The 26,071-nt window shown below is 47.0% G+C and overlaps 2 protein-coding genes across 3 annotated transcripts; one reads left to right on the top strand and one right to left on the bottom strand.

Moving 5' to 3' along the window:
* Positions 1-4,418: 4,418 nt before the first annotated feature.
* Positions 4,419-8,424, top strand: LOC101772828 (protein-tyrosine-phosphatase IBR5). 2 transcript variants are annotated; one of them, XM_012845703.3, is made up of 6 exons: positions 4,433-4,538; positions 4,633-4,950; positions 6,664-6,763; positions 6,865-6,922; positions 7,015-7,121; positions 7,783-8,424. In XM_012845703.3, the coding sequence occupies exons 2-6, from the start codon at positions 4,711-4,713 to the stop codon at positions 8,094-8,096; spliced, it is 819 nt and encodes a 272-aa protein (XP_012701157.1). In that variant the 5' UTR covers positions 4,433-4,538; positions 4,633-4,710; the 3' UTR covers positions 8,097-8,424. The 2 variants fall into 2 exon arrangements, with proteins under 2 accessions (XP_004965316.1, XP_012701157.1); XM_004965259.4 differs by having other exon boundaries at positions 4,419-4,950.
* Positions 8,425-8,787: 363 nt separating this feature from the next.
* On the bottom strand, positions 8,788-13,332 carry LOC101772426 (trigger factor-like protein TIG, Chloroplastic). Its single transcript, XM_004965258.2, has 13 exons — positions 12,976-13,332; positions 12,717-12,800; positions 12,179-12,307; positions 11,745-11,833; positions 11,417-11,600; positions 11,162-11,252; positions 10,654-10,808; positions 10,404-10,496; positions 10,106-10,198; positions 9,871-9,951; positions 9,627-9,776; positions 9,415-9,510; positions 8,788-9,134 (listed from the first exon to the last, which is right to left on the bottom strand). The coding sequence occupies exons 1-13, from the start codon at positions 13,231-13,233 to the stop codon at positions 9,057-9,059; spliced, it is 1,581 nt and encodes a 526-aa protein (XP_004965315.1). The 5' UTR covers positions 13,234-13,332; the 3' UTR covers positions 8,788-9,056.
* Positions 13,333-26,071: the final 12,739 nt, after the last annotated feature.

The raw sequence follows: 26,071 nt of genomic DNA, 5'->3' as shown, positions 1-26,071 counted from the left end.
GCGAGTCGTGGTGGAGGCGGCGCGCGACATTCGGCAGCGGCGGCGGTGCTCCGACGAGCACGCACGGGCGGAGGCGGGCGCAAGGGCGCGCGGAAAAAGCTCGACCGGGGTCCTCACCAACGCGTGAAGCTTCTGGCGATGGCGGCGGCGCTCGAGCTTCGGTGGCCGTGCTTGGAGATGCGAAGGCGGGGCTTAGGGTTTGGGGGAAAAAGGACCCGGCGGCGACATGTTTTTAGTGGCTTTGGCGTGTGGGTCCGATGCGGACACGGCGCGAGAGTCCTGCTTGGACTCGAGCTCGTGCTCGGGGTGGACTCCAACGCACGCAAGGAAAGTGGAGCGGCGGTTGCGGAAGAAAGGAAGGCGCGCGGCTGTTGCGGAAGGAAGCTTATGACAGGCAGGGCCCGTCTGTTAGCGGCTGGAGGAGGAGGGGCAAGCTGGGCCGGCTGGCGGGTTGGGCTGGTGGAAGGGTTGGGCTGGCGTGGGGAAAGAAGGAAAACAGGCCGCCGGGCTGAAAAGAGAGAAGAAGGGGAAGTGGCCCAAAAGAAGAAAAAGAAAAGGATTTTGAAACAAATTCAAATTTTGAAATTCAAACTCAAATTCAACTCAAGCAAAAACATGCACAAGCATGAATGCAACAATAAACTCCTATATGCATTAATTTAATTTGAAAAGGCTAAAGAATTTAAATGCAACCTTAATTTGGCAAATTTTATTAAGTTGCAAATTTTGAAATTTTTGTGTGTTACATAAGTGATGCACTAGTCATCTAGTCGGATTGAGTTCTCCTAGCCGGCTGAATCATACCAGGTTTCCACAAGACTATTTAGTTGTATGGTTACTCTTAAGATCTTATTAAATTTTCATAGTAAACTATGAAATATGTAATACATAGCTTAGAATATGTCGTTATAGAAGAGGGTGGATCAGTTTTATGTTCAAATAGTAGTGGTGGATGTATAGTAAATTTTAAAGGTCGACAGTAGGCAAACCATCATCACCATTGTTGAACTGTTAACTACTCCCTCCATCCCAAATTATAAGTCATTCCAAGAATCTTGGAGAGTCAAAATATCTTAAGTTTGACCAAAATTATAGAGAAAATTATAAAGATTTATGACATCAAATAGGTATACTATGAAAATATAATTGATGAAGAATCTAATGATACTTAGATGACATCATAAATGTTATTATATTATCATATAAATTTGGTCAAACTTGAGATACTTTGACTCTTCAAGATTCTTGGAATGACTTATAATTTGGGATGGATGAGTACTAGATTTTTTGCTAAATTTTAACAATTTATACGGTAGTTTTGAGAAAGGAGGCCATTAGACGGAGAGATCTCCAAATAACGCTAGGTCGAGACCCCTCTCTACTGTCACGACGTGCTGCACAATAAAAAAAACCACATCAACTGTTCTCTCATCTTCCTCCACACGTTGCCAACCGCCACCGCCGAGGACCGGCCTGCCCTCGCCTACCCTTCCACCTCCCTCTCCTCCTCCACCTCCACCTTTTGCTCCTCCCACGCTTTACTCTCTTTTGGATGAGCTCCCCTACCTCCACCCGCCTTTTCTGATGGCACCACCGGTGGATCTGCCCCCTCTCCCATAATACCTTTTCATTTTCTTTTTTTGCGTCCTATTTATTTTTCTTCCCATTTATTTATTTTATTTTTCTCTCATTCCCATCCTCTCTCTTCCTTATTCGGTCGTTGGTCTTCTTCCTCCCGCAGGCCACGGGACGCCCACCTCTGCCTCATGCGCGCCACACCTGCCTCCCGCCACCAAGCAATCCTCGCTTCCTGCCATACCCCGCTCCCGTCGCCAGCCGTCTCCACCCTCGCCCCCCACCGTAGGCCACCTCCATCCCAAATCTCTAGTCGCCAGCCACTTGACGCTACCGACTGCTGCCTCCGCATCCCCTGTGCCCTCCCCAAGGGCAAGGATGGAAAACGAGGTGGAGGAACTGTGGGGAGCGAATTTTTTAGCTCCTCCCTCCTCTTCTGGCTCATGTCATCAGAAATCGCGGAGCACCTCGAACAAGCCGTTTCCCAAAGACAACCTTGGATAGGATCAGATTACTTCATCAGGTGCTTAGGGCATGGTCAATGTATCTAGATAAAGTGGTCTTTATCACTTTATGGGTGGGCCTTGTGACAGCAGGCCTTATAGTTTGCTTCATTATAGTTTGCTTCAGCTTATAAGCCGACTGAAAAGCTGATTTATTGTGAGAGAAAAACATGGCTGATAAGCTGAAGCGAACCGGCTCAATTAAGCCCGGATGGTCTATATACGTGGGACCCACTAAGGCATCCAAACCCCAACCGTCTCCCTGTTCCTCCTCCCTGCTTCGTACATTACCAGCACCGCCGCCCCGTCTCTCGCTCCGCTCGATTTGTCCGCCGGGATCGAGTCTCCTCCGCCCAGATCGGGCGCCCTCCACCCAAATCAAGCCCCCAAGCACTCGAATCTACTTCTCCCCTCGCCAAATCGACCTCCATGGCCATGGCGAGCATAGCCCCTCCCTCACTCGAGCCGCCCAAATCGAGGTGCTCCCCCCAAGCTCGCATCAGATCAAGCGGAGGCAGTGGTCCTGAAGTCCGGATCGAGCCGCCCCCTCATCGAATCGACCTTCCCTCCTGCCAAATAGAGCTCAATTTGGCCCGTTCTCGTGGTGGCTATGGTCCAGGGAAGAAGGCTAGCTCCTCCAGTTTCTCGTGCCAACCACCAGGCCCGGCTCGGCGGCGGCGGCAGCAAGCAAGCGGAAGCGGTGGGCGGCAAGCACAGCGAGCGGACAAGAAGCCGCGGGCAGCAGTAGGCGGCGGCGGGCGCAATCCACAGCGCGGGCCTCCTCGAGTGCAGCGATGGCGGTCCTCCCGGAGTGCGGCCGCGGTGCTCGCCCCCAATGCAAAAGCAAGGATGCGGCCACCATGTTGGCGAAGAGCGCTGGTGCGCAACGGCGACTGGCGGAGGCGGGTGCAGCGGCGAGGGAGGAACGACGCATTCTGATGGCGGGTGCAACAACGAGATGGGGAGAGAGAAGGCTGCTGCAGGACAAATAGTATTGTTTTATTTCTTATGGCCCGGCCATAGCTATATGGGCGGCTCATATGTCTCACACCTCACACGCATAAAGACTACCTCCACATTTTAGCTCCTAAAAGATTTTAGACAGTTTTTGACACCTTCTAAAAATATGTTTAGTTCCATCTCCTAAAAGTGATTAAAGGCAATAATAAAGTGGTAAAATACCCAAGATGCCCTTCCCCATGCCCCTGCTGTTGGCGCTTGGCCCGCCCGCCGCCGGCCCCGGACCGCCTCTCCGCCGGCGCTGGCCATCCCGCCGCTGGCCCCGGACCGCCCCTCCCCTCCTCCCGATGGCGCCGCCCCCTCCCCTCGAATCCCGACCAACCTGCTACCCCTGTTCCCCCCCTCTCTCTCTCATCTCTTCTTCCTCCTCCAGCCGAGGAAACACCGAGCTGAGCAGAGCCCGTCCGTCAGCCCAATCCCCAGCCTCCGCTCCACCATCTTCAAATCGCCACCTCCCACGGCTTCCTGACCCCTCCTCTTCGCCCTCGACCACTTCTTGTCCGCCGCCATAGCTCCTGGCGCCGGGGATGTCAGATCCCGCGACCGCCATTGCCGTCGGCCCAAGCTCGGGCGCCGCCGCCGAACACCACCTCCCCGGCCTCCTCGTCCCCAGCAAGTAGCCAAAACAGGGTCGTGGTGAAGCCCCGGTGCTCCTGCGCCCATCACCGACCGCGCCTTGCCATTCCCCGCCGCCGGCCAAGGCCACGGCCAGCCATGCGTTGCCGACTCGTGCTTGTGTGCGTGGGTGTGTTGAGGGTGCTGGGCGGTGGCGGCGGCGGCGGGCGGGAGTCGAGCGGGAGAGAGAGGGTAATAAATGAGGGGTAGTGGGGTCCGGATCTGGTTTTAGGAGGCTTTAGGAGGGGGTGGGGGGACTAAAATTTTTGAGGCTCCTAAAAGATTTTTAGTCACTTTTTAGAAGCTAAGGTTTTAGGAGGGTGGAAACAAACATGCTCTTATATTAAATGATCTTTATACGCAGGTCCCATATCAGAAACCTTTATGTTTATTTTTGTGTCCACTATGTTGAACTATGGATGGGTTATAAACTGGATCCATTCAGCACATAAAAATTTATCCAACCATATAAAGAAAGGGAAGAGAAGAGGATTATATTATTTTATCCTTGCGGATAGGCTACATGCTTATGGGTCCCTATAACGCTACATGCAGCCGGGTCATATAAATCACTTTTCCTGTCCATGGTGGCCGTGGCTGCCTAGGGTACATACGTCAGCCACATCCAGTTAGGCCCACACTCCAGGGCCTTCCCCTCCGTGGTCCGTGCCCAGTGCCCACCCCTCTCCCTGCCAGCGCCAATGATTCGGATTTCTCCACGGACTGCGTGCTTTGACCCGCCTCCTGCGTCTGCGTGCGTCACGTCTCCCTCCTCCCTCCGTCCACCGCCTCGCCCGTGGGCGCCCGCCCCAACCGATCCGATCCGTCTCTTCTCCATTAAAAAAATCTCAATCAATCTCCTTCCCTCTGATTTCTTTCAAGCAATAAAAGAAAATACCATCTCCTCCTTCCATTTCAGCTCCTGCGAGCGAGCTCCCGATTCGATCGGCCGCGTCTCCCAATCTCCTTCGATTCGATCGGCGGAGGGCGGGGAGAGATGAGGAAGCGTGAGCGGGAGAACCCGTGCGGGATCTGTGGCCACTACCACAAGTACGAGGAGGGGGAGGTGTGCGGCGTCTGCGGCCACCGCCCGCCCGTGGCGCCGGCGGCGGGGGCGAGGCAGCAGGACTCGGCGTTCCCGTCCGAGATCCTCAAGGAGTTCCTCTTCCTCGGCAGCTACGACAACGCCTCCCGCTCCGAGCTCCTCAAGACCATTGGCGTCTCGCACATCCTCAATGTATGCTTCCGCACCGCCCCCTTCCCGTTACATGAGTGGATGGGGGTGTCCTTCTAGTGTTTTTTCCTTTCCCCTTTTGATTTAATGCACCCGTGCTTGATCCGGTGAGGATTGAATGATTGATATATGAGCATGGGTAGTGCTAGGGTTCGCTTGATGCTGAGTTGAGCAGGTTACCAGTCCTTTTTCCGCTGCTTGATTTTTCCATAAGCAGATCAATAGAAGGGGTTTGTTAGTATAGGATTCATTAGTATCCGTGGGCAGAAGTCGAAAGATCGGTCTAGGCGTTTGCTGGTTTCCTGAGAATGGGTGGAAGCCTGATTCCGCTATGTTTAACTAGTCAGGTACCTTGTTGCTGGGGGAGGTTAGAGGGCTTTTGTGGTAGGATTGGGCAAGGTGTAGGTGGTGGATTGCGTGAGTACAGACATACAGACAAATGATTCTAGTGCAACTGCAACCCAATAGAAGACCACACCAGTTGCAACCATGCCAGGAGCATGAAATTGAAAGTAAACAAATGATTCAGGGGGGAAATGCTTGAACACACATACAAATGTTTCATTGATGAATGACCAAGTTAAATGCAACAAAAGCCTACCACTTAAATTATAAAAACTGTAACTACATGTGCTTAGAAACTACTTATTCTCTAAAAAGTAGAAATTTTCAGAAACAAACATAGTGTTATGATTGTACATCATCTGCTGAACTCTATCGATGGGGATTATGAAGCACGCACATTAGTTGTCTTGCCACATTCTTTTGTTGCCACAGTTAGTGGTCCTTTGTATACTTTTGGTATAAAGCTCTACGTTTCATTGGAATCAAGCTTTGGTTGAAGGAATCCTAAGATGGTGTGATGTAACCATTTCATCAACTTCAATGATGTTGCACTTTAAATTACCAGTTGCGTTTCTGCATTTTCATGTTTTGTACCATCATTGATACTCACTATGTATACCATTTCAGTATTATTTCATAGCATATCAGAAGCCTTTTTTTCCGGAAAGAATGTTGAGCCAGCAACAATTTCGGTTCCAAGTGGACTTGGGGTTATCCGTCCAAATTCTGTGAAGGTTTCATGTTGAAAAACAAATATGTTATATTCACGCTGCTGGTTTTGAATAGAACAAAAGAGTTTACGAATATTGACATTGCTCCCTGCTATTGCTTAAATAACCTTTGATACATTGCAATGTAACTCATTAGGTGGGAAAAGCAAATCTATTATTTGAACTAACCAAAATCTAACTGATGGGAACCAGGTTTCTTACAAAATCATTTAGAAACAAGGGAAAAAACAACTGGAAGATGGCATGCTAGAAGCTATCCCTTCAGCCTCCTGGTATGGTTGCAACCGCACAATTTCATCCTTTATAATGAGTCAAAAGTAGAATTAACTTACGCATTGAAAGCGAAGTAGAACTAACCTAACGAATTTCGGTGCTCATATTTAATCACCATTCACCAACTGATGGATGAAGTTCTCTACTCAATGTCAGACTTGCACTTATAGTGTTGAGCAGTACATTTGGATGCTTCTCTTCTGACAGGGAGCTTGCTGTTGCAAGTGATGGTGACAACTAGGCACAGTGTGGCCAGCTAGCAAATATCTGATCTTTTACTGATGCTTTGTTGTTTGGACATTTCATATGAAGCATCATGCTTGTTATATCTGAATGTGAAGTGACCTATATGTCCCCTTACCTGCAGACTGTACCGTTATGTCAAAACCTTTACCGGAATTCATTCACTTATCACTGCCTCCAAGAGGACAAAACTCTGCAGTTTGATGATGCAATCCACTTTCTAGGTATACATGCTACTCTCTTTCACTACCTGTTGAAATCATAGGTTAATCTGCTTCTCAGTAAGACCATTCACACCTAATTGATATGTCCTTTTCAACTTCAGAACAATGTGAGAGGGAGAAAGCACGCGTCCTTGTGCATTGCATGTCAGGGAAAAGTAGGTGTGTACATATAGATAGATTTTCATTGAGAGTTATTGTCTCTTTCATATTACTGCACTGATTTGACTAATTTTATCAAAACATTTTACCAGGTCGGCCGCATTTGTAATAGCCTTCTTGATGAAATCAAGAGGGTGGAGACTGGCACAATCTTTTCAGTGGGTGAAAGAGCGGAGACCACAAGTGCAACTGTCTGATGGTAACTTCATAACTTATGCGTACCTTTTCTGATATCTTTGTTCTCAGAAACTTCTGAAGAAAAAAGAAAGAAAGATTGATATGCAAGTTGGTTTTATATTTACCTACACTAGCTACTTCTTCCGTTCTTAAATATATGACGTTTTGAACTAATCATCTTGTCCTAAAAGTTATATGCGAGTGAATTACAGAGTAAGGTCAGGCCACCCCTCACATGCACACCTGTATGCATATCAATGCAGTACAATACATAACCATTTTTCGGAACATAGAGTTTATTATATGAATTTGATTTATGTTCGTGTTATTAATGCACTGAATGACAAGTGGGATATGTACCCTGACTGGAAATATCAATTTATGGTAGCAGTAGCACAGTAGTGTGTAGCATAAAACATTTTTTTCATGGTAAATTATAAAGTGAGTTTTGTTCTTATCTGAGATTCATTTTGGTGTAACAAGTCAGTTATGACTTCTTTCGTTTGCTTTCTAACAAATGCATGGAGAGGCAACAACCGGTGAATAGTTGAACTAGTATCTGAAATGAAGTGTATTAGTTCAGCTAATACTAATTCTTCCATTTCAGATTTGGACATCCTACTCCTACATACAAATAATGCATTATCATGAGCTAACATACGTGCTGAACTTGCTTTCCACAGGGGCACAGCAGCAGTTGATTGAGTATGAGACGAAGCTTTTTGGTTCCAATGTCAGCATGCCTGCTCCATCTTTTGTTCCAGCAGATTCTTTCCCTTCTCTTGGATTTGGTTTTCCTAAACCAGCAGGCGACATCCAAGTGCCTACCTTTAACCAGCAGGCTCCAGCATCCATCTTTGAGCGCGTCAGCCCAAACAACTTTCCTACTAATTTCACATTTGGAGCTGAAAGAGCTGGCGAAGTGAAACTTCCAGATAGCAATAATTTCGGTGTGATAAACTCATCTGGAGGCGATAGCATGATGGACAGCACCTAGAATTGTTTAGCTCGTGCCAGTGGCATTGATACATGAAAGGAATGAGTCAGACTGCAAATTTAGCCGGGTTTCTCGGATGTTTTTGATTTCTGAGAAGGAAATGCATTTTTGTAAAATGATGTTATGATATTTGCCAGCGCTCTGACAATTGCTACTGTGCGTTTTAACAAACATGTGTGTGCTTTTTTGTGGAACTTTTCAAGTGTAATTCAGGCTAACCAATTACTCTGGAAAGTTTGAATAGAAAGTTACACATGTGCTTGTTAAAATGTACAGATTTGTGGCTCTGAAAGTATACTTCAAAATCTATACCCAGTGGTTATCATCCCGGGCAGATTCAGAGTATGTAGTATTGTAGCATCCAATATGATTTCGCTACATGGCTGCAAAAGGCACCGAGAAATATTTAAGATAAACACAAAGATTCAAGTTTGCGAACTGTTGGTAATGTTTTTTTGTATTGAACCATTGTAGTTAATTGACCATCCCATGTGGGCAGTGTTACCGTTCTTAATCCTGACGGGAAAGAACATAGCTCTTGATCCGCAAGCCATGCGCCTAGTTTAACTCACTGTTCTGCAGTCTCCACCGAAGAAACATGGTGCTAACGGAGAATGGGAGAAGCATGGCGTATAGTCCAGCACATCACGTTCTGGCCGAAGAAAGGGGACGGCTGATGGCACAGCGGAGCTGAAGTAGAACTCATGATCCATTTTATTTATAACAATGATCTGTGAGATTACAGCCTCGTAAAGAATGAATATAGAGAGAACTCGTATTGTACTTACAAAATATACTTCCTTCTTATGCTATATATGAAACAAATTCCATCTCATGAGTTCCCAAAACCCATCATTTGATGGGGTTGGATTGGTCGGCAAGGACCAAGGTAACTAGCAAAATTTGCCCACCTGCCGCACCAGCCATCACTTCCACAATAACCTGGACCCCTGAACTGACTCATCTTCTGACATACTCGATCGTGCAATTCTCCTTAAGCCATTCAAGCACCTTCGCTGCCTCTAGAACATCCTGGACCTGCATCGTTCAGTTACACATAGAAAACATACAGATGAGGACCACCATTTTCCATTCATGGGAAAAAAAGGTTGGACACATAATTCCCTATTTCATAGACTTATAGTTAGCATCCATGAGGTGTATAACTACCAACTAGTGCGAATATGCTTTAGCAGATGAAAAGCTGTCAAAATAATAGCGAGACAATTCAAATTGCACTTAAATCTGGAAGAATAGCAAGACTGCAGTTTAGTGGAGGCATTAACATCCAGAAATACCAGAATCAGCAATTAAATACCTGCTGCTTGATGTTGTCCTCATTGTAATCTTGATTGTACTGTTTGAACTCTGCCACAAGGTTCTCAACTTCCTTGATGAGCTGTTCAGTTGAGTACTGCATGATGGTTTGTCGTTATTAGTAAATATTGATAAACGATATTGCAACAAGAGGTGAAAGGTTCTAATGATTATCACCCAAACCAAAACATAAAACCCAGGCATTATTATTACCTGCAAATTTTCGGACTTGAAAATATCACCAACAGCCAGCATTTGTTTAATAATTCTAGTAATGTTCTCCTTCTCATCTTCTAGGTATGCCTGAACTGACCTCTGAGTCGATAGGGATGCTAGCTGGTCTTTATCTAGCTTCCTTTCTGCCTGCAGAAGTTAATGATTGTACATTCAGCTGCAGAAGTTAATAAATGTGCATACAGTTAAACGTTAATTGTTTGTAAGGCTGTAAGTTTAGTACCTGAAGCTGCAGAAGTTTGGCTCCATAAAGTTGTTGGCCTTGTTCTTGAAACAAGGCACGTGGAACATCAACTTCAACCAACTAAGCAAACAGGGGACAAATTAGGGAAAATTTCTGGGATCTTGGAGGGAAGGTGCAAAAGCATTTGAATAATTGAACAGAGAATATCACGTGAATGATCCATCAGCACAAAGACTTCAGAATTGAAAGGCTGTTTCAGAAGTAAGAGCACCACCTTTCCAAGCTGATCAAGGATTGCATTATCTGTTGCTTGTTCTATGGCTGTTTTCTCCACTTCTTTACATCTTTCCAATATGCGTTCTCGAACCTGCAGTAGTCAGGAGGGCGGATCACTAAGACAGAAAAGATAACTAACCAACAACTATAAGCTGTCCACAGTTTACAGATAATATTTGAATAGATGCATTAGGATCAAATGGCACTGACATAAAAAAAGCAGCTTTACTGACATACATCTAAGAAGGTTGATTTGAAAACCTAGTAGTAAGTAACTACACCAACAGAATACAAACCTCATCTATTGTATTGCATCCTGGAAGGAGCTTTCCGGCAAGTGAATCATCCATTTCTGGCAACTCTCTGTAGAAGAGCTCTTTACACACAACCTACACAATATATTGAAAGTGGGAGTGTGGGTACCAGCTATAGTGATTAGAACTGAGGGACTACACCCTCTGCCGATACTAATTGGTCTTGCAATGCAGGTGTGATAGCATGAACTACACTAATCTTAAGTGTGCTCTTTAGAAGCATAACACTCACAGTAAATTGTGCACAGACACCTCGTAGGCTTTCTTGGTCAAATGACTCAGGGAACTGAATAGGAAATGATCTAGCCTCACCAGGACGAATCCCAATCAACGAACCAAGAAATCCAGGAACAAGGTTATTATTTTCTTCAGTGTCCAAGTGGAAACCTGGAAATCATAGTAGGTCACTGTGAATTTCAAACAACAAGAAATTCAAAGTACTCGTCTCAGTTAGCATACTAACTGGTGCATAAAGAAAATGCAGAGGACAAGTATAATTAATAGTCACTCACATCACGACATAAGTTAAAGGGAAACAAAATACAGGAGATATAACATGTATGGCATGACACAAATACTTTTAGGCAAGTTAACTTTGATATGCAGCATTAGCAATAGCATGTCATTCATCTAATAAGGGGAAAGTCTTAAAGGTGAAGATATGAAAATAACATGGAAATGAGATGTGTGAAAAGTTGACAAACCTATTGGCAACAGAAAAAGAAGAAAAATTGACAAACCTGTACTCTCAGCAGATGAAATTTTTTCACCTTTAGATCCATCACTGTTAATACTTTCTGCAAAAATATCTAGTACCACCAGATCACCAATCTATATATATATATATCCAAAAAATGGATGCTGTTAGTGTTAGATAAAACCACATAGATTGACACAAAACATGAAAGTACATTTAACTAAACATTCCAACAAAAACAAGGTGCCTGATAAATGTGTCATTAGTTTATTACATACTAGAGTAACTATAGAATTACCTGGAGGCCTCTATCAGCCACTATTCTAAGTAAGCCCAGTGCTTTATGACGACGTTGAAGCTCTTTTTCTGTTGCCTTTTCTGCATCAACAGCTTCATCTATTTCAACAACGACTTTGAGGTTCTTATATTTGTCTTCTGATAACCATCGGACTTCAGGGGCAATATCCACAGCAACATCATATCTGACCATATTAACAAAGAACTGACCTCACAAGCACATGGCAGTATAATACTACTTATCTAATTTCTTGAAAACAGTCATTTTTTCCTCAAACAAGTTTAAAAAAATGAAATAAGTAGGACATCAAGATGCCAGTACTGTCTACCTAAATACATCATCGAGTGAGAAAGAACTTCTCATATCATCAAATTGAGTCAGAATGCGAACAGAATCTTCTAATGCCTTGTCCTCTACCTAAAACCAAAAGAAAAGAAGACATTAGCTGGATACATGTAGTAGGAAGTGCATAGCATAGATTATCTCTCAACAGGAAGGAAAAATCATGGTTCAGCAAGAGATTTAGACTGCTGAAGAGATCTAGAGATGTCTGGAGTACAGAAAAAGTGTACATCGAATTTCTGCCTAAATATTATATAGTGTTGTCAGCAGATGACCTTGTCATTTTGTCTGTTTAGTACAAATTCATCACATGAGTGATGATGGAACAAAAATATTGGCTTTTTCTTGTCATAAATGCTTTGAAACTAAGAGTTCATCATGATAAATATCAGAGTGCGCTTCTCAAAATAGGAGCCATACAGAGGACAATGCTTGAGGAAGTGTATGTTTTAGGATAGCTTCAATTGTGGCATCCTGTACATGTTCCGGTCCTACATAATTTATAAGGATGTTCTCTGGAATGATCTTCCCGGGCCGAAATCCAGGAACCTGATAAGAAGCAAAAACAGGGATATCAGACAGAGTGTAGAATATACAGCATCACACCGTAAGTGACAGACAGCATCCTTCATTGCAGAAACTTTGTAACATAATTAACCTTGAAAACCCCCCTTTAGCTATGTTATTGTAGTAACGCAGGCTAAAAGTGTCTCTACGTCGGCATGTAAAGATGCTTTTTGACACGATTTTAAATAATAGTCTTATAAATACATTTTTTAACACGATATTGAAATCGTCTCAAAATAACATGGAATTAGATACGCTTTAAATCATCATTAACCTCTAGACACGTTGTAAAGCATATCTAGACAATTGTCTATAGTCATGTAAAGATGTAGTAATGTGTTTTGAAATTTTATTTGGGTGTAATTGCTTGCAGTTTGCGCAGAAATGGTACCTTGAAACGCTTTGCGTACTCCTGTAGCGTTAATTGGTAGCACTCCTGAATGATCGAAGCAGGCACCTCCACACTGAACTTAACCTGCGAAGAATCACACAGGAGGACGTAAAAAGTCAAGCACGAGCTTTCCGCTGTTACTCACACTACCCAGCAGCTTCCGTAGCGCCAAACTGCGTGACAAGCAAATTAAGCTCGAACTGGCTCTCCGATTCACACGAGTAATCGCAATTAACAAGACAACGAAGGCGGGGCTCACACTGGACCCAGGCTGAGGCGTCTCGGTGACGCGGACGGAGTCTCCGCCCCCAGCCGCGGCCTCGCGGAGCTCCACGGCGGCCGAGGTGACGGGGAGCCATCGCCCTCGTCGTCGCGAGGTGGAGGCGGGGGACGTGGAGGCGAGCGAGGGACTGTTCCACGAGGCGGAGACCGCGCGGGGCGAGGAGAAGCTGCTGTGGTTGCGCGAGGCGGAGGCAACTGCGGCCGCGGCGGTCGCGGTGGCAGTGGCGAGCTCCATGGCCGCGGCTCGGAGTGGAGTGAAGCCGCGCGGGTGTGTCAGTGTGTGGGGAAGAAGACGAGGCTAGCCGATTAGGACTTAGGAGTTGGGAGGAAGATAAGCCGATCTTTTCCTGGGTTTTATCGCTACCGGTTCTGGAGACGAAGACGTTGTGGACCCATAGTTGGCCAAGGTTTTTCATTCTCTTGTGGTATTTCCAATTACTTTTTAATTAATTTTTTTTAGTAGTTGATACGAGGAAAGTACTCCCTCTATATAGGAAAAGAAAGTCGTTTTGGACAAGGTTTGGGTCAAACATTGAGAATATAAATCATGAATAACTTTTAAGTTGTTGAGTTTGGAAATGTGAAAGTCATATAAATAGATTTGTCTTGAAAAATACTTTCATAAAAATATACATATATCATTTTTTGATAAATATTTTTATAAAAACAAGGAGTCAAAGTAATGCTTTGGAGACCGTGTCGCTGTCCAAAACAACTTTCTTTTTCTATACGGAGGGAGTAATTAAACAATTAAATTGGGTACTGGCTTCACTATTTTTTACGTAATCTCACGTACTCCCTCCGTCCCAAATTACTATTCGTTTTGATTTTTCTATATACATAACTTTTGGTATGTATCTAGACATAATATATATATAGACATAATATATATATATATATAGGTTCATGTCAAAAGCTATGTATCTAAAAAAGTCAAAACAAACAATAATTTAGATAATTTAGGACGGAGGAAGTAGTTGATATCTTTTTTTCTGCTGTACGATTTTATGACAAGTTCTTATTATCTTCAACTATTGTAAAAATCTTCTCTTCTTAAAGGAAGAAAAAGTCCAAACTACTCCCCAACTAAGAACGAAGTTCGTATAACCTCCTAAACTATAAAACCTAAAACCGTTTAGTTAACCCCTCGTCTTCCCAAAACCAGCTCAAACTTCACCTTTCATATTCAACTAAAACTGGTTTTAGCTACGTGGAGCGGTTTTGGTCATGTGGATGGTGCTAGGCTGCTCGTGCTTGCTATCGGCCGAGCTCCGGTGATGGCCGAGGCTGAGCAGATGGGCTTACGTTCCGCAAGACCGCAACGCTCACGCTCCGAGAAGACAACATCGTAAGGGACAAGCTGGACTAGAAGGCAGACGTCTTGGTGGATCTTGTTAGCTTGTCCGTCTCGCCGTTGCACTTGCGCCTAGCCAAGACGGCTTCATCTGCGTCCTCCTCGGCCTGGTCTGCCAAGCCGCCAGCGCCGAGCAATGCCGCTACGGCGGCCATGGGGAGGGGCCGTGGTAGGGGAGCTTGAGGTTCGCAACCCGCCACGCCCGTCCGACCACCGCTGCACCGATGCGCTCCCCACTTGCACATCCACGTCCGTCCGGCCGCATCACGGGGCGTTGCCGCGTCAACAGCGCCGCAGCCACCGCGCTCTCGCGCGTGCTCGTATCCGGCACAAGGCACTACACGGCCGCGACAACATCATGCGCAAGCGCAACGGAACACGTCCGCCGCCTCCCCAGCTTATGCCTCTGGTGAGAGCTTGTGAGAGTTCGTGCGCTTGTGTTGGTGTGCTGCAGCTCTTGCTCGGGTTTGTGGTGCTTCGTGCTTGCACGTGTGCAGGAGCTGCAGTGGCGCGTGCACGGCTGACGGGATGGGACAAGTGATCCACAGCAAGAGCAGATGAGCGGCGGCGGGTTGAGCCAGGGAGAGGGCTGCTCTTGTTGCTTGCAATGGAAGAAGGAAACATGAGAGAACGATATAGCCGGCGAGAAGAGGAGAAAAAATTGAGAGGACAAGGCTGATGACGTGGTCATCATAATTACAAAATAAACAAAACTGCTGTTCACATTGTCAAAACCGGTTTTAGTTGGTGCCAAAGGTGGAAAAGGAAGTGGTTTTCTAAAACCCAAGGGGTCAAATAAACGATTTTATAGTTTACATGTAGACTTCCGTAATAATTGAGGCTAGTAATTTGGATTTTATCCCTCCTTAAACGTAGGTATATGCATTGCGCAATTAGCCCAAATCTTCACCTCGTTCGAATGTAGACTGGTAGATTCCTAGCACATCAGGCACTTACCTGTAACTTAGGGGGTGTTTGGATATCCCGTGCTAAAGTTTAGTGGAAAAAAAGCTAATTAGAAGCACTAAACGTAGACTAATTATAAAACTAATTGCACAGATGGAGTCTAATTCGCGAGACAAATCTATTAAGCCTAATTAGTCCATGGTTTAACAATGTAGTGCTACAGTAACCATTTGCTAATGATGGATTAATTAGGCTTAATAGATTCGTCCCGTGAATTAGCATAGGGGTTGTTCAATTAGTTTTATAATTAGCTCACGTTTAATCTTCCTAATTAGTCTCCGAACATCCGATGTGACACTGCTAAAGTTTAGCACCTAGTATCCAAACACTCCCTTATTCTCAAAGCGCTAGCCGGTATTCGAATACAAAGCAGAGGCAGAAAATAGTACCAGCATCAATGCCACTTCTGAATAATATTTGTTGTGCCAATACTTGCCCAACTCCACCGCAATCAAAAGTCAAGATTGATCTACAATGGCAACATGTCTTGGTCCATATGAACGTTGCTTGCTTAGTATACCAAGCGAGGGCACAATCCTCGCTCAAATACTCAAAATTTTTTAAGCTAAGTTAATTATTAGGGAAATTTGTCTATGGACATTGCGTGTGGTACGGTTTTGTACACAACACATCATCAAAGTTGATTTTGTCCGCAGCACATTGCAAAAGAGTATTTTGGTCCGCAACACACCACATCAAATAAACTAATCATTTTCGGCTGTGAGAAGAGGTAAAAAGACTTATTTACCTCGGACCCACATGTCATTTTCTTCTCCCTCTCCTTCACCTCCACCATCCTCTCTCTCTTTTTTCTTCCCCACCGAGCACGTGTGCTGCTGCTTGAGCTCCCTGCCGTCACTGCCGACCGCTGCGAGCCAATCAACATGGAGGACATAGAGGAGGCCGCCTCAAGCTGCAGTGCTGCCTCCTTTTCCCTCTCCACGACCACCGCTTCCATGCTCCCTCCCCTAGCCACCGCCCCAAGCTCCCTTTTCAGCACCAGCCCTATGCTCGCCATCAAGGATGGCTGCCTCTCCCTGAGCACCGACAAGCCTGCGCGAGCGCGACACGCTACCCGCAGGTGCCCCGCCGCCGGTCGTCGCAAGCCGCATCGCCCAAGCTAGCTCCCTACCGCCGCTGACCACAAATGCCCTGCCGTGAGCCAAGCTACCTGAGCTCGGAACGGCACGCAAACAATGGAGGAGTTGGAGTCAGTGGGGAGCGCGAGCGCAAAGTTGTCGGTGTCAGTGGTGGGATGGAGTTTGATGAGCTTCTCGTCTTGCTGTGAGGGCAGCCACAATGAAGAACATACGAGTAGCAATAAGCTCTTATGGTACACCACAACCATTGTGGAGATAACCTTAAGGCAGGCCAGAGTAAAAGCTAGCCTTTAGCTTATGGTCGACCCTAAGAGGATAAAAAAATCGAATATGTCCCTTCTGTCATTGACAGGTCCATAGATCCGAGGTCCCTAATAGGACCTCCTTCCCGCAGCACTTGGCCCAACAAGAGTGTAATGACTCCGGATCATCAGCCGAGTTAATCTTAAGACAACTTTCCAAATCTGCAGTTCTAATCAGCCCCGACCCCTAAAACCCAACAACCCGCTGTTTCTCTCTAAATCCCGAAAGCCAGTGTTCCTCCAGACCTTGGAGTTGTGGGAGAGCCAGAGTCTGGGAGTTGGACCCACAACCAGATCCCACGGATCTTTTGGGTCAGGCGCGCCCGAGCAAGTGTGCGCCCTGCTTCAGAGTCTCTCCGCCGCGTGGCTCAACCTCCCGACGAGCCCCGCCCCGCCCAGTCGCCGGCCACGACCAGACGGATCAGCACGCCTCCCTCCCAATCGCGCACAGAAGAAACCTGCAGACTCACTGCCTCGCCTCGCCTCGCTCGCAACCTCGCCGGCCGTGCTAGGCACCCTGTCACTGCTGCGACCAGAGATTGGCCGCTGCTGTGCCAGACCGCCTCGCCTCCCGCGCTCATCATCTCACCCGGATCCCCGGCCGTGCGCGCCCCTCGACGATGCCGCTTTCGCCAACCATGAATCCAGTAGTGACAACTCCTTTTCCCGTCTCGCCAATAGTGTGCCCCGGCAAGCCGCTGTTTTGCGCTCGCTCGCACCGCCGCTCGCCCTGTCACCTCACCTGCTGCGACCTCGCTTACAGCGCCATCCTTCCTGCCACACGCTAGCCGCGTCGCTGCCCCCAATCCGCCGATTGATGCGACCAGACCCGCGCTCGCCCCACCAATCCTTTTCTCCGGCAAAACCGCGCCTGCATAAGCCTTGTCTCCAGTGCCCAATGGCCGAAAACGCTATCTCCGAAGCTCTGTTCCGCCGCCCATCGCCGCTCAATAGCCACCATGGCAGCGCACTCCATCCTTTTCTTCCCGATCCTCGCGCTGCTCAAACCCTCCCTCTCTTCCACACAGCTATAAAAAGGAGTACCAGAGTCCCGCCGGAGTTTCCTTCGCCATCGCTGTTTCGCCACCCCTACTCTGAGCGCCCTTGAGCCCTGCTACTTGAACTCTTGAGAAGTTCCCCTCTCCGCTCAAACTCGCTTCTCCCCAATCCACCAGCCGTCTGCTCCTCCACGCTGAGCTAGAGCTTTCTTGTTACCCACAAGAAGCACCGCCGCCACCGGAGCACCGTCAAACCTCGCCGCCACCCAAGCCTTAGTGCTTAGTCTTTCTGCCCAAGTTTGTTCCTCCCCGACCCAAAGCTTCACCAGTAGGCCTGAAGGTAAGCTGCCGACCCTGTTTGTTTCGCCCGACCCCTTTTTTTCCGTCTCGCCCGACCCTGTCTGTTTCGCCCGACCCCTTTTTCTGTCTCGCCCAACCCTGTTTGTTTCGCCGACCCTTATCCGCCTCGCCCGAGGGCTCGGCTGTATCTTTTTCTTTGACCCAAAGGTATCTGTGTCAAATTTCGGGGACTTTTCTGTGATAAGTCTGAGGACCCCGGTACAGTATTCCTTAGGTCGGAGGGTCAGATCATAAGTTTCTCCCAGTCCGACCCTTGTCTTGTTCTCTAGCAACTGAAGCTTGAACCTCCATACTTTTCCGTAGCCTTGCTACAAGTTTCTGGGCTAAAGCTTGCAAGTATTGTTGAAATAACCGTCTAAGTGCTAACTCTTGCTATTGCATTCGTGTAGAACTAAATCTCGCCGACGGCACATACGAGCTGCATCCGGTGCCAGAAGACGGAGCAGTAGCTGGGCCGCCGACCGCAGGAGCTGAAGCAGAGCCCTCAGAAGACCCGTTTGCCTCCACCCCGCTCGAAGGCAAGCCCCGGAGCATGAACCCAACTTTCTAAACTTACACATGCCTTCCTTCATTTGTATGTGCATTTACGTTACAGGAGTTGTTTGAAACCATAGATGTATGACTTAGTTCCCTTGATCTGAACACTAGTTTGATGAGTCCGAGTAGTTGCATTGCTTAATAGGACTCGGTAAAAGTCAAGTGATTTCCTGTCACTCGCGAGTTATAGGAGTTGGTTGTTCTCCTTCTGGTTACAACTATAAGGACGATGGACGGGGCAGGGCTTGGTGAACTCTTTTGGTGGTCGGTGGATCGCCCTGTCTGTCTATATGAAGTTGCTTAAGGTCGAAAAGTATTGTTGTTCGTGATCAAGTGTTTGAAAGTACTAATCTCATACCTAGTATGGGATGGGGAAGCCTAGTACCTGATTGAACTAGGGCGTGGCTTATACCCCTGCTGTCCCTGGAACGAGGTTCCCATGGTGCATCATGTGGGTGCAAGTGCGGCCACGGTACGAGAAGAGGTCAGGACTGTGGAGCATTGCATGCCAAGGGAGGTTTGGACCTGACACGTGCCTGGGAATTGATGGGGACGGCCGACACAGGAAGCGACCCTTTGTGGTGCGCGGATGTTGTGAGATTAGGTTCACCATGCATGGTTAAAGAACTCGAATCGATTCGTCTGCCTCTCACAGTTTGAGACTGCTTGATCGCTATGCTACACTGAGTAAAGATGGAACATGATGACGATATGAACTCGATGCTTGTTCTATACATTGTTGTTGGAAGCTGTGGTTGCTTAGTGTAAGTTGCCAACATAGACTGGTTAATGAACTTAGAATCTGAGCAAAATTTTGAAAATAAGGACCTAACATAGTCGCTTTTGGCAAACAAACACCTCAGCCAAAGAGCCTTGCATGTCTAGAAGTGGTGGAGTAGTTCTTCCCACCGGTCGGTTAAGTCTTGTTGAGCTTAGAAGCTCAGCCTTGTTTGTGGCTTCTCTTTTCAGGTGAAGTTGCAGCTTCTGAGCTTGCTGCTGGCACCTGGCCACCCCAGCTCCCTCCGGGTTGGACGGTCGAGTGGGATCCTTCCTCGGACGGTGGGTAATGGGATCATTGATGTCCTGGCTGGCCTCACCAGGGACATCTGACCCCGACGAGTAGCTTCCGCTTTGTTTTACCTTCTGTTGTTTTCTTTAGAACTTGTAAAACTCTGATTTTTAACCAGTGTGTAACAACTTGTTAATCTAATGATGGATCTGTTGTATTCTCTGGAACCACTCACCTTCGTGTGAGCTATGCTAATTTGGTCCTGTTAAGTGGTTAAATCGGATGAAATCCGACGGCACATCAAGTTAACTTGATTGAGGCATAAGTTTCGCGTGTGAAGCGACTTAACCGTGCTTTAGTTAAGATAATCCGAGGTGGTTCCGCCACAATTGGTACCAGAGCAGGTTTAGCAGGACAGAGGACACAATAGGTCCTAAACACTTTCTTTTTAAATAAAATTTGCAAGAAATGTGTTGAAAAATCTCGTACGACCGTTAAGGATGACCTTAGTACGAGAGGCCCTAGGGGATTTTGAGGTTACTTTTAGGTGGCTATTACTTATTGGTTATCTTGCTAACCCCCAACACCTCGCCATGTGTATCATACGTGTGCCGAGTTCCGCATCACGAGTATGCAAGGGTTGATAGGGAGTTCTATTCAAAGGACCCTATCATCGCGGTTGTTTCGCCCACGTTTATCATACGTGCGCAGGTTCCGTATGTTAACTCGTGTGAAGGGTGGTATGGTTTGATTCCAACGAGCCTATCATCACGGTTGTTCGCCCACGTCTATTATACGTGCACAGATTCCACATCTCGAGTATGCGAAGGGTTATATGGTTCTATTCAAAGGGGACTTATTTCCACGGTTGTCGTGCTGTCCATGCAGTGTTAAACGCATGGGTGCCATTTCTATAGTGAACGGTAATGATTGGGGATGCTTTCATGAGTGCTGGCACGAAAGGTTCTTGTGGTTGTGTTTTCTGTAGGTACACTAACCGCGTTCGCTTAGGGAACGATGCTAGAAACCGACTAGCTACTATAGGGAGCGACGTACTTGTTGCCTTGCCACCGGCACTAACTGCGTAAGACCGAAAGTTTTTGGCAGTGTTTTGGTTGAAAGGACGATGTAGGTCGTGCTTGCACCATGAACTAAAATCTGTGAAACCACCTCCCTAAAACAACCTTGCCCTGGTTTAAAGCCCTTCTTCGCTTTAAGGATTTCTAGCTACCTTCTCAGCTTGCGCTCTGGTTAGAAATTCGAGTGCTCTACCCTGCCCGATCTGTTCTCTTTGGGGTTCTGTCTCACGCTTATTTTGGTTTTTGGTTCTAGATGGCTGCCCTCGGACATGTGTTTCGCGGCGCTGATGGCACTTCCCACTCCACGTGCCTACATTTTGAGGGCTTTCCTGCTATTTTGTGGGATACCTTGAGGTGGTTTGGGTACCAGTCACCGCCTCTTTACGCGGGACGGGAGTACCAGGAGCACGGAGTGCAGCGGTGCAACGTGCAAGTGGTTGTACCTCCACCCTCTGTACAGCCCGAGTGGCCCCAGCTCGAGGTCTCGACCTACGGTCACACCCTTGAGGACACTTGGGAGTCAGCTGCCCTGCAGGCTCTCACCCAGTTTTGCCGGCTACACCCGTTTGAGGTCCTTTTGGACCCAATCGGTTTGTTTCCAGCCAGGGATCGGATGGACCCGGCTTGGCTTGATCGAGTGAATAACGTGGAGGTGTTGGCAGCATCACACTCACTGGTCACCGTTTCCACCACGACAAGGTGCATGTCCGCTTTATATCGACTGGTTGAACTTCAAGGACGGGCTGTGGCTGTCTTGGCACGGATCGCCGTAGACACCCAGGAGCGTTTCAACACCGCCAAGAGAGACTTGGTGGAACAGTCATATCAGCTTATCCAAAGGGGCATATAGATCTCCGACATGCAGACCAGGATTACCGAGCTAGAGGAGGAAGTGACCGACATGAGGAGTGGTTCCCCCGCCTGCGCCCCCACCTTCGCTGGAAGCCATCTTAGCGGCTCAAACCGAGCTGCTGAGGCATATTGCCCAATGGCAACAACAGCAGCCTCATGGGGGAAGGGCTCATCAGCAACCTCAAGTTGCTCGCTATGAAGACTTCTTGAGCACGCAGCCCCCGACCTTCCACAAGACGGAAGACCCGCTCGACGCCGACGCATGGGTTCGTACGATCGAATCCAAATTTGAACTCCTCACCGCCCCGTGCCCCGACCAGAACAAGGCCCGGTTCGCAGCTCAACAACTGCGTGGTTCCACCTGGCTTTGATGGGACCACTACCACACCATGTTGCTAGCCGACCATGTTGTCAGCTGGATTGAGTTCAAGGCCGCTTTCAGGGGGTACCATATCCCTGAAGGTCTCCTGGAGCGTAAACTCAACGAGTTCCTGACCCTTACCCAGGGAAATCGTGATGTCCTGCACTATGCGCATGCTTTCAATGATCTGTGCTGGTACGCTGGATACCATGCGGACATAGATGAGAAGAAGTGGGACAGGTTCCGCAGAGGGCTAAGCCTGGAGCTCAGGGAGAGTTTGAACCCGATAAGGTGAATACGTACAACGAGTTGGTCAACTTGGCCATCTCACAAGAGGACTGCATGAAGGCTCTGTCAGCCGAGAGGAAGAGGAAGGCTCCACTGCTGACGCCCAGCCCACCTGCACAGCGATTTAGAGTGGTTCCCCCACAGGCGCCCAGCCGACCCCAGCAGTCGGGAAGATGGGTTGCCGGACCCCCACCGACGGCAGCACTTCATTTTCCGGGAATTCAACCTCAGGCACCGCGGCCGACCCTATTGTAAGGATATGAGGTAGGCTACACTAGCGCAAATCAAAATTTCTACCGCGTAAAACCAGGAAGAACTGCCGTATAAGGATCATGGGATTACCACTTGACACACTACTGGTGCGGAAGATGTAGATTTGCGTCGATGCAGTGAAGACGATCAACGTAGTCGTACGTAGTCGATCACGTCAACGTCCAGCAACTCCTCAACAGCTCATCCACGTGCAGCAAGATTGCGCCCGTGCCGCGGCTCGTCGTCGGCTCGTCGTGGCTCGTCGGCGGCTCGTCTGAGTGCTGCAGGCGCAACACCTCCAAGGTATCCACACGTGCAGGGAGGAAGCGTCGCAAGCCGGACTGCTAGATCCGCGAGTTGCAACAGGCGAGGGCGTGGGAGGCGCGACAGATGTGTTTTGCCAAAAGGTGTAAACCCTAGGGCGCCCCCACCCCTCTATTTATAGAGGTTCCTGACGGGCCTCTGGGTCCGAGGCCCATTAGTACTTCTAAACCTAATCCAACTCGGATCAGATCCGAATTGGGCTTCCAGCCCCTTAAGTGTGTGACCCTATGGGTTCGGATATGTATAGACATGGCCCGATTACTCCTACTCAGCCTAATAGTCGGTAGCGGCCTCTAGCAAGACATGCCAACTCCTATACGCACACGAAGATCATATCAGACGAACCATCACAACATAATATACATGCTATTCCCTTTGCCTCATGGTATTTGGTCTAGCTTCAAGCTGACTGCTCTTTCTCGATCTTGTGATTCGGAATCCCTTTGTAGGTTAACTCTTAACCGTACGTAGCATGGCCATGCATTTTCGAATCCGATCACTCGAGGGGCCCAGAGATATCACTCTCAATCAGAGAGGGGCAAATCCCATCTTGATTGACCATGTCTCATAGCATGCTTCTTGACAAACCCGAAAGCTACCTTTATAACTACCCTGTTACGGCGTAGCGTTTGATAGCCCCTAAGTAGGTCGATCCACATCTTGAATACATGCGACAATCTCAGGTCTAAGGACAAAGCGTATATGTTGTTTAAAGAGAGAACTACTTCTCATGTTGGGTCAGTCCTAGCACATGTCTCCACATGTGTCCACATTATTAGTTCAACATCTCCATGTCCATGACTTGTGAAACATAGTCATCAACTAATACATGTGCTAGTCTAATATTCATGTGTGTCCTCACATGAACTCCGACTAGGGACAACTTTAGAATAACCATACAAGTAAAGAGTTTCACATACAATTCACATAATTGCAAATTAATTCAAGTAGCCTTTAATGGATATTCGATGAACACAATATACAAATCATGGATACAAATGGAATATCATCATCTCTACAATTGCCTCTAGGGCATACCTCCAACAGTCTCCCACTTGCACTAGAGTCAATCTAGAAGGTACCTAATACCCATAGCTCTTACATGCGCATCATGCTTAGCCTGCGGGAGTGGTTTTGTCAACGGATCAGAAATGTTCAGATCCGTGTGTATTTTGCATATCTTGATCTCACCCCGGTTAACGAAGTCTCGAATGAGATGAAATCGCCGCATTACGTTTTTGTTCTTCTGGTGGTTCCTTGGCTCCTTTGCTTGCGCAATTGCCCCATTATTATCATAGTAGAGATTCAATGGATTGGACGCATTCGGGAACACACCAAGCTCAATGAGGAAATTCCTTATCCAAACACCTTCCTTCGCGGCTTCCGAAGCCGTGATGTACTCGGCTTCTGTCGTAGAATCGGCCACCGTCTCCTGTTTGGAACTCTTCCAACTAACAGCACCACCATTTAGCGCGAACACAAATCCTGATTGTGACTTTGAATCATCTCTGTCGGTTTGGAAACTAGCATCGGTGTAACTTGTTACAACGAGCTCCTCCTCACCTCCATAGACGAGGAACATATCTTTAGTCCTTCTCAAGTACTTAAGAATATTTTTCACCGATGTCCAGTGACTCTCACCTGGATCAGATTGGTGTCTGCTTGTCATACTTAGCGCATATGAAACATCTGGGTGAGTACTTATCATTGCATACATGATAGATTTAATAGCCGAGGCATATGGCACTCTACTCATACGATCCCGCTCATCAACAGTCGAAGGACACTGAGTCTTGCTGAGATGTATGCCATGTGACATAGGCAAGAACCCTTTCTTTGCCTCTTCCATGCTGAACCGCTTCAACACTTTGTCAATGTAAGTATCTTGGCTTAAACCTATAAGCCTTCTCGATCTATCTCTATAGATCTTAATGCCCAGAATATATGCCGCTTCCCCTAAGTCCTTCATCGAAAAACTATTTTTCAGTGAAGTCTTTACGGACTCAAGCAAAGGAATGTTATTTCCAATCAGTAATATGTCATCCACATATAAGATTAGAAATACTACAGAGCTCCCGCTAACCTTCTTGTAAACACAAGACTCTTCTTCATTCTTGGTGAAGTCAAACCCTTTGACCACTTCATCAAAATGAATGTTCCAACTCCTAGATGCTTGCTTCAATCCATAAATGGATCTCTGAAGCTTGCATACCTTTCCAGCATTTTTTGGATCGACAAAACCCTCGGGCTGTATCATATACACGTCCTCAGCTAGGTTTCCATTCAGGAAAGCTGTCTTGACATCCATCTGCCATATCTCATAATCGAAATATGCAGCTATAGCTAGAGTAATCCGAATGGACTTAAGCATCACTACGGGCGAGAAGGTCTCATCGTAGTCAACTCCTTGAACTTGTCGAAAACCTTTTGCGACAAGTCGTGCTTTATAGATGTGAACATTTCCATCTATGTCCTTTTTCTTCTTATAGATCCACTTGCACTCTATGGCTTTAACACCATCAGGCGGGTCAACCAAGTTCCAAACTTTATTGTCTCCCATGGACTCTATTTCGGATTGCATGGCACTCTGCCATTTTTCGGAGTCTGGGTCCATCATTGCTTCTGCATATGTCGCAGGCTCATCATTGTCCAACAATAATATTTTCCGCATTTTGCGGAGCCTTGCCGACCTTCGTGGTTGTGGCGGTGCTTCTCTTGCCATGGGTATCTCAACTTGTTCTGCTACGTTAGCATCACTCATTGATTCTTGCCCAATCGACTCATCTTGAACTTCTTCAAGATGCACTATCTTTCCACTCTTTTCTCCTTTGAGAAACTCTTTCTCTAGGAAAACCCCGTTCCGAGCGACAAACACTTTGCCTTCTGATCGGTTGTAGAAATAATATCCTAAAGTTTCCTTTGGATATCCCAGGAAAATGCACTTATCCGACTTGGGTGTGATCTTGTCCGACTGAAGTCGCTTGACAAACACTTCACATTCCAATTCTTTAGAAAAGACAAACTAGGAACCTTTCCAGTCCATATCTCATATGGTGTCTTAACTACGGATTTAGATGGTACCCTATTAAGTGTGAAAGCTGCTGTTTCTAGAGCGTATCCCCAAAATAACAACGGTAGGTCCGACTGGCTCATCATTGATCGAACCATGTCTAACAAAGTTCGATTACGTCGCTCGGATACACCGTTTCTCTGAGGTGTTCCAGGCGGCGTAAGTTGTGGAACAATTCCTCAACTCTTTAGATGATTGCTAAACTCGTGGCTCAAATACTC

Source organism: Setaria italica, chromosome IV, assembly GCF_000263155.2.
Source record: "Setaria italica strain Yugu1 chromosome IV, Setaria_italica_v2.0, whole genome shotgun sequence".
Taxonomy (NCBI): domain Eukaryota; kingdom Viridiplantae; phylum Streptophyta; class Magnoliopsida; order Poales; family Poaceae; genus Setaria; species Setaria italica.
Note: the sequence above shows the minus strand (reverse complement) of the source record. Positions and strands in the feature narration are given on the sequence as shown.

Coding starts and splice junctions, on each gene's coding strand:
- LOC101772828 (XM_004965259.4), top strand. CDS start 4,711: ATGAGGAAGCGTGAGCGGGAGAACCCGTGCGGGATCTGTGGCCACTAC. Junction 4,951..6,663: donor GCGTCTCGCACATCCTCAAT/GTATGCTTCCGC, acceptor CCTTACCTGCAG/ACTGTACCGTTATGTCAAAA. Junction 6,764..6,864: donor TGATGCAATCCACTTTCTAG/GTATACATGCTA, acceptor TTTCAACTTCAG/AACAATGTGAGAGGGAGAAA.
- LOC101772426 (XM_004965258.2), bottom strand. CDS start 13,233: ATGGAGCTCGCCACTGCCACCGCGACCGCCGCGGCCGCAGTTGCCTCC. Junction 9,777..9,870: donor CCAAACTTCTGCAGCTTCAG/GTACTAAACTTA, acceptor TAACTTCTGCAG/GCAGAAAGGAAGCTAGATAA. Junction 9,135..9,414: donor AGGACAACATCAAGCAGCAG/GTATTTAATTGC, acceptor TGAACGATGCAG/GTCCAGGATGTTCTAGAGGC.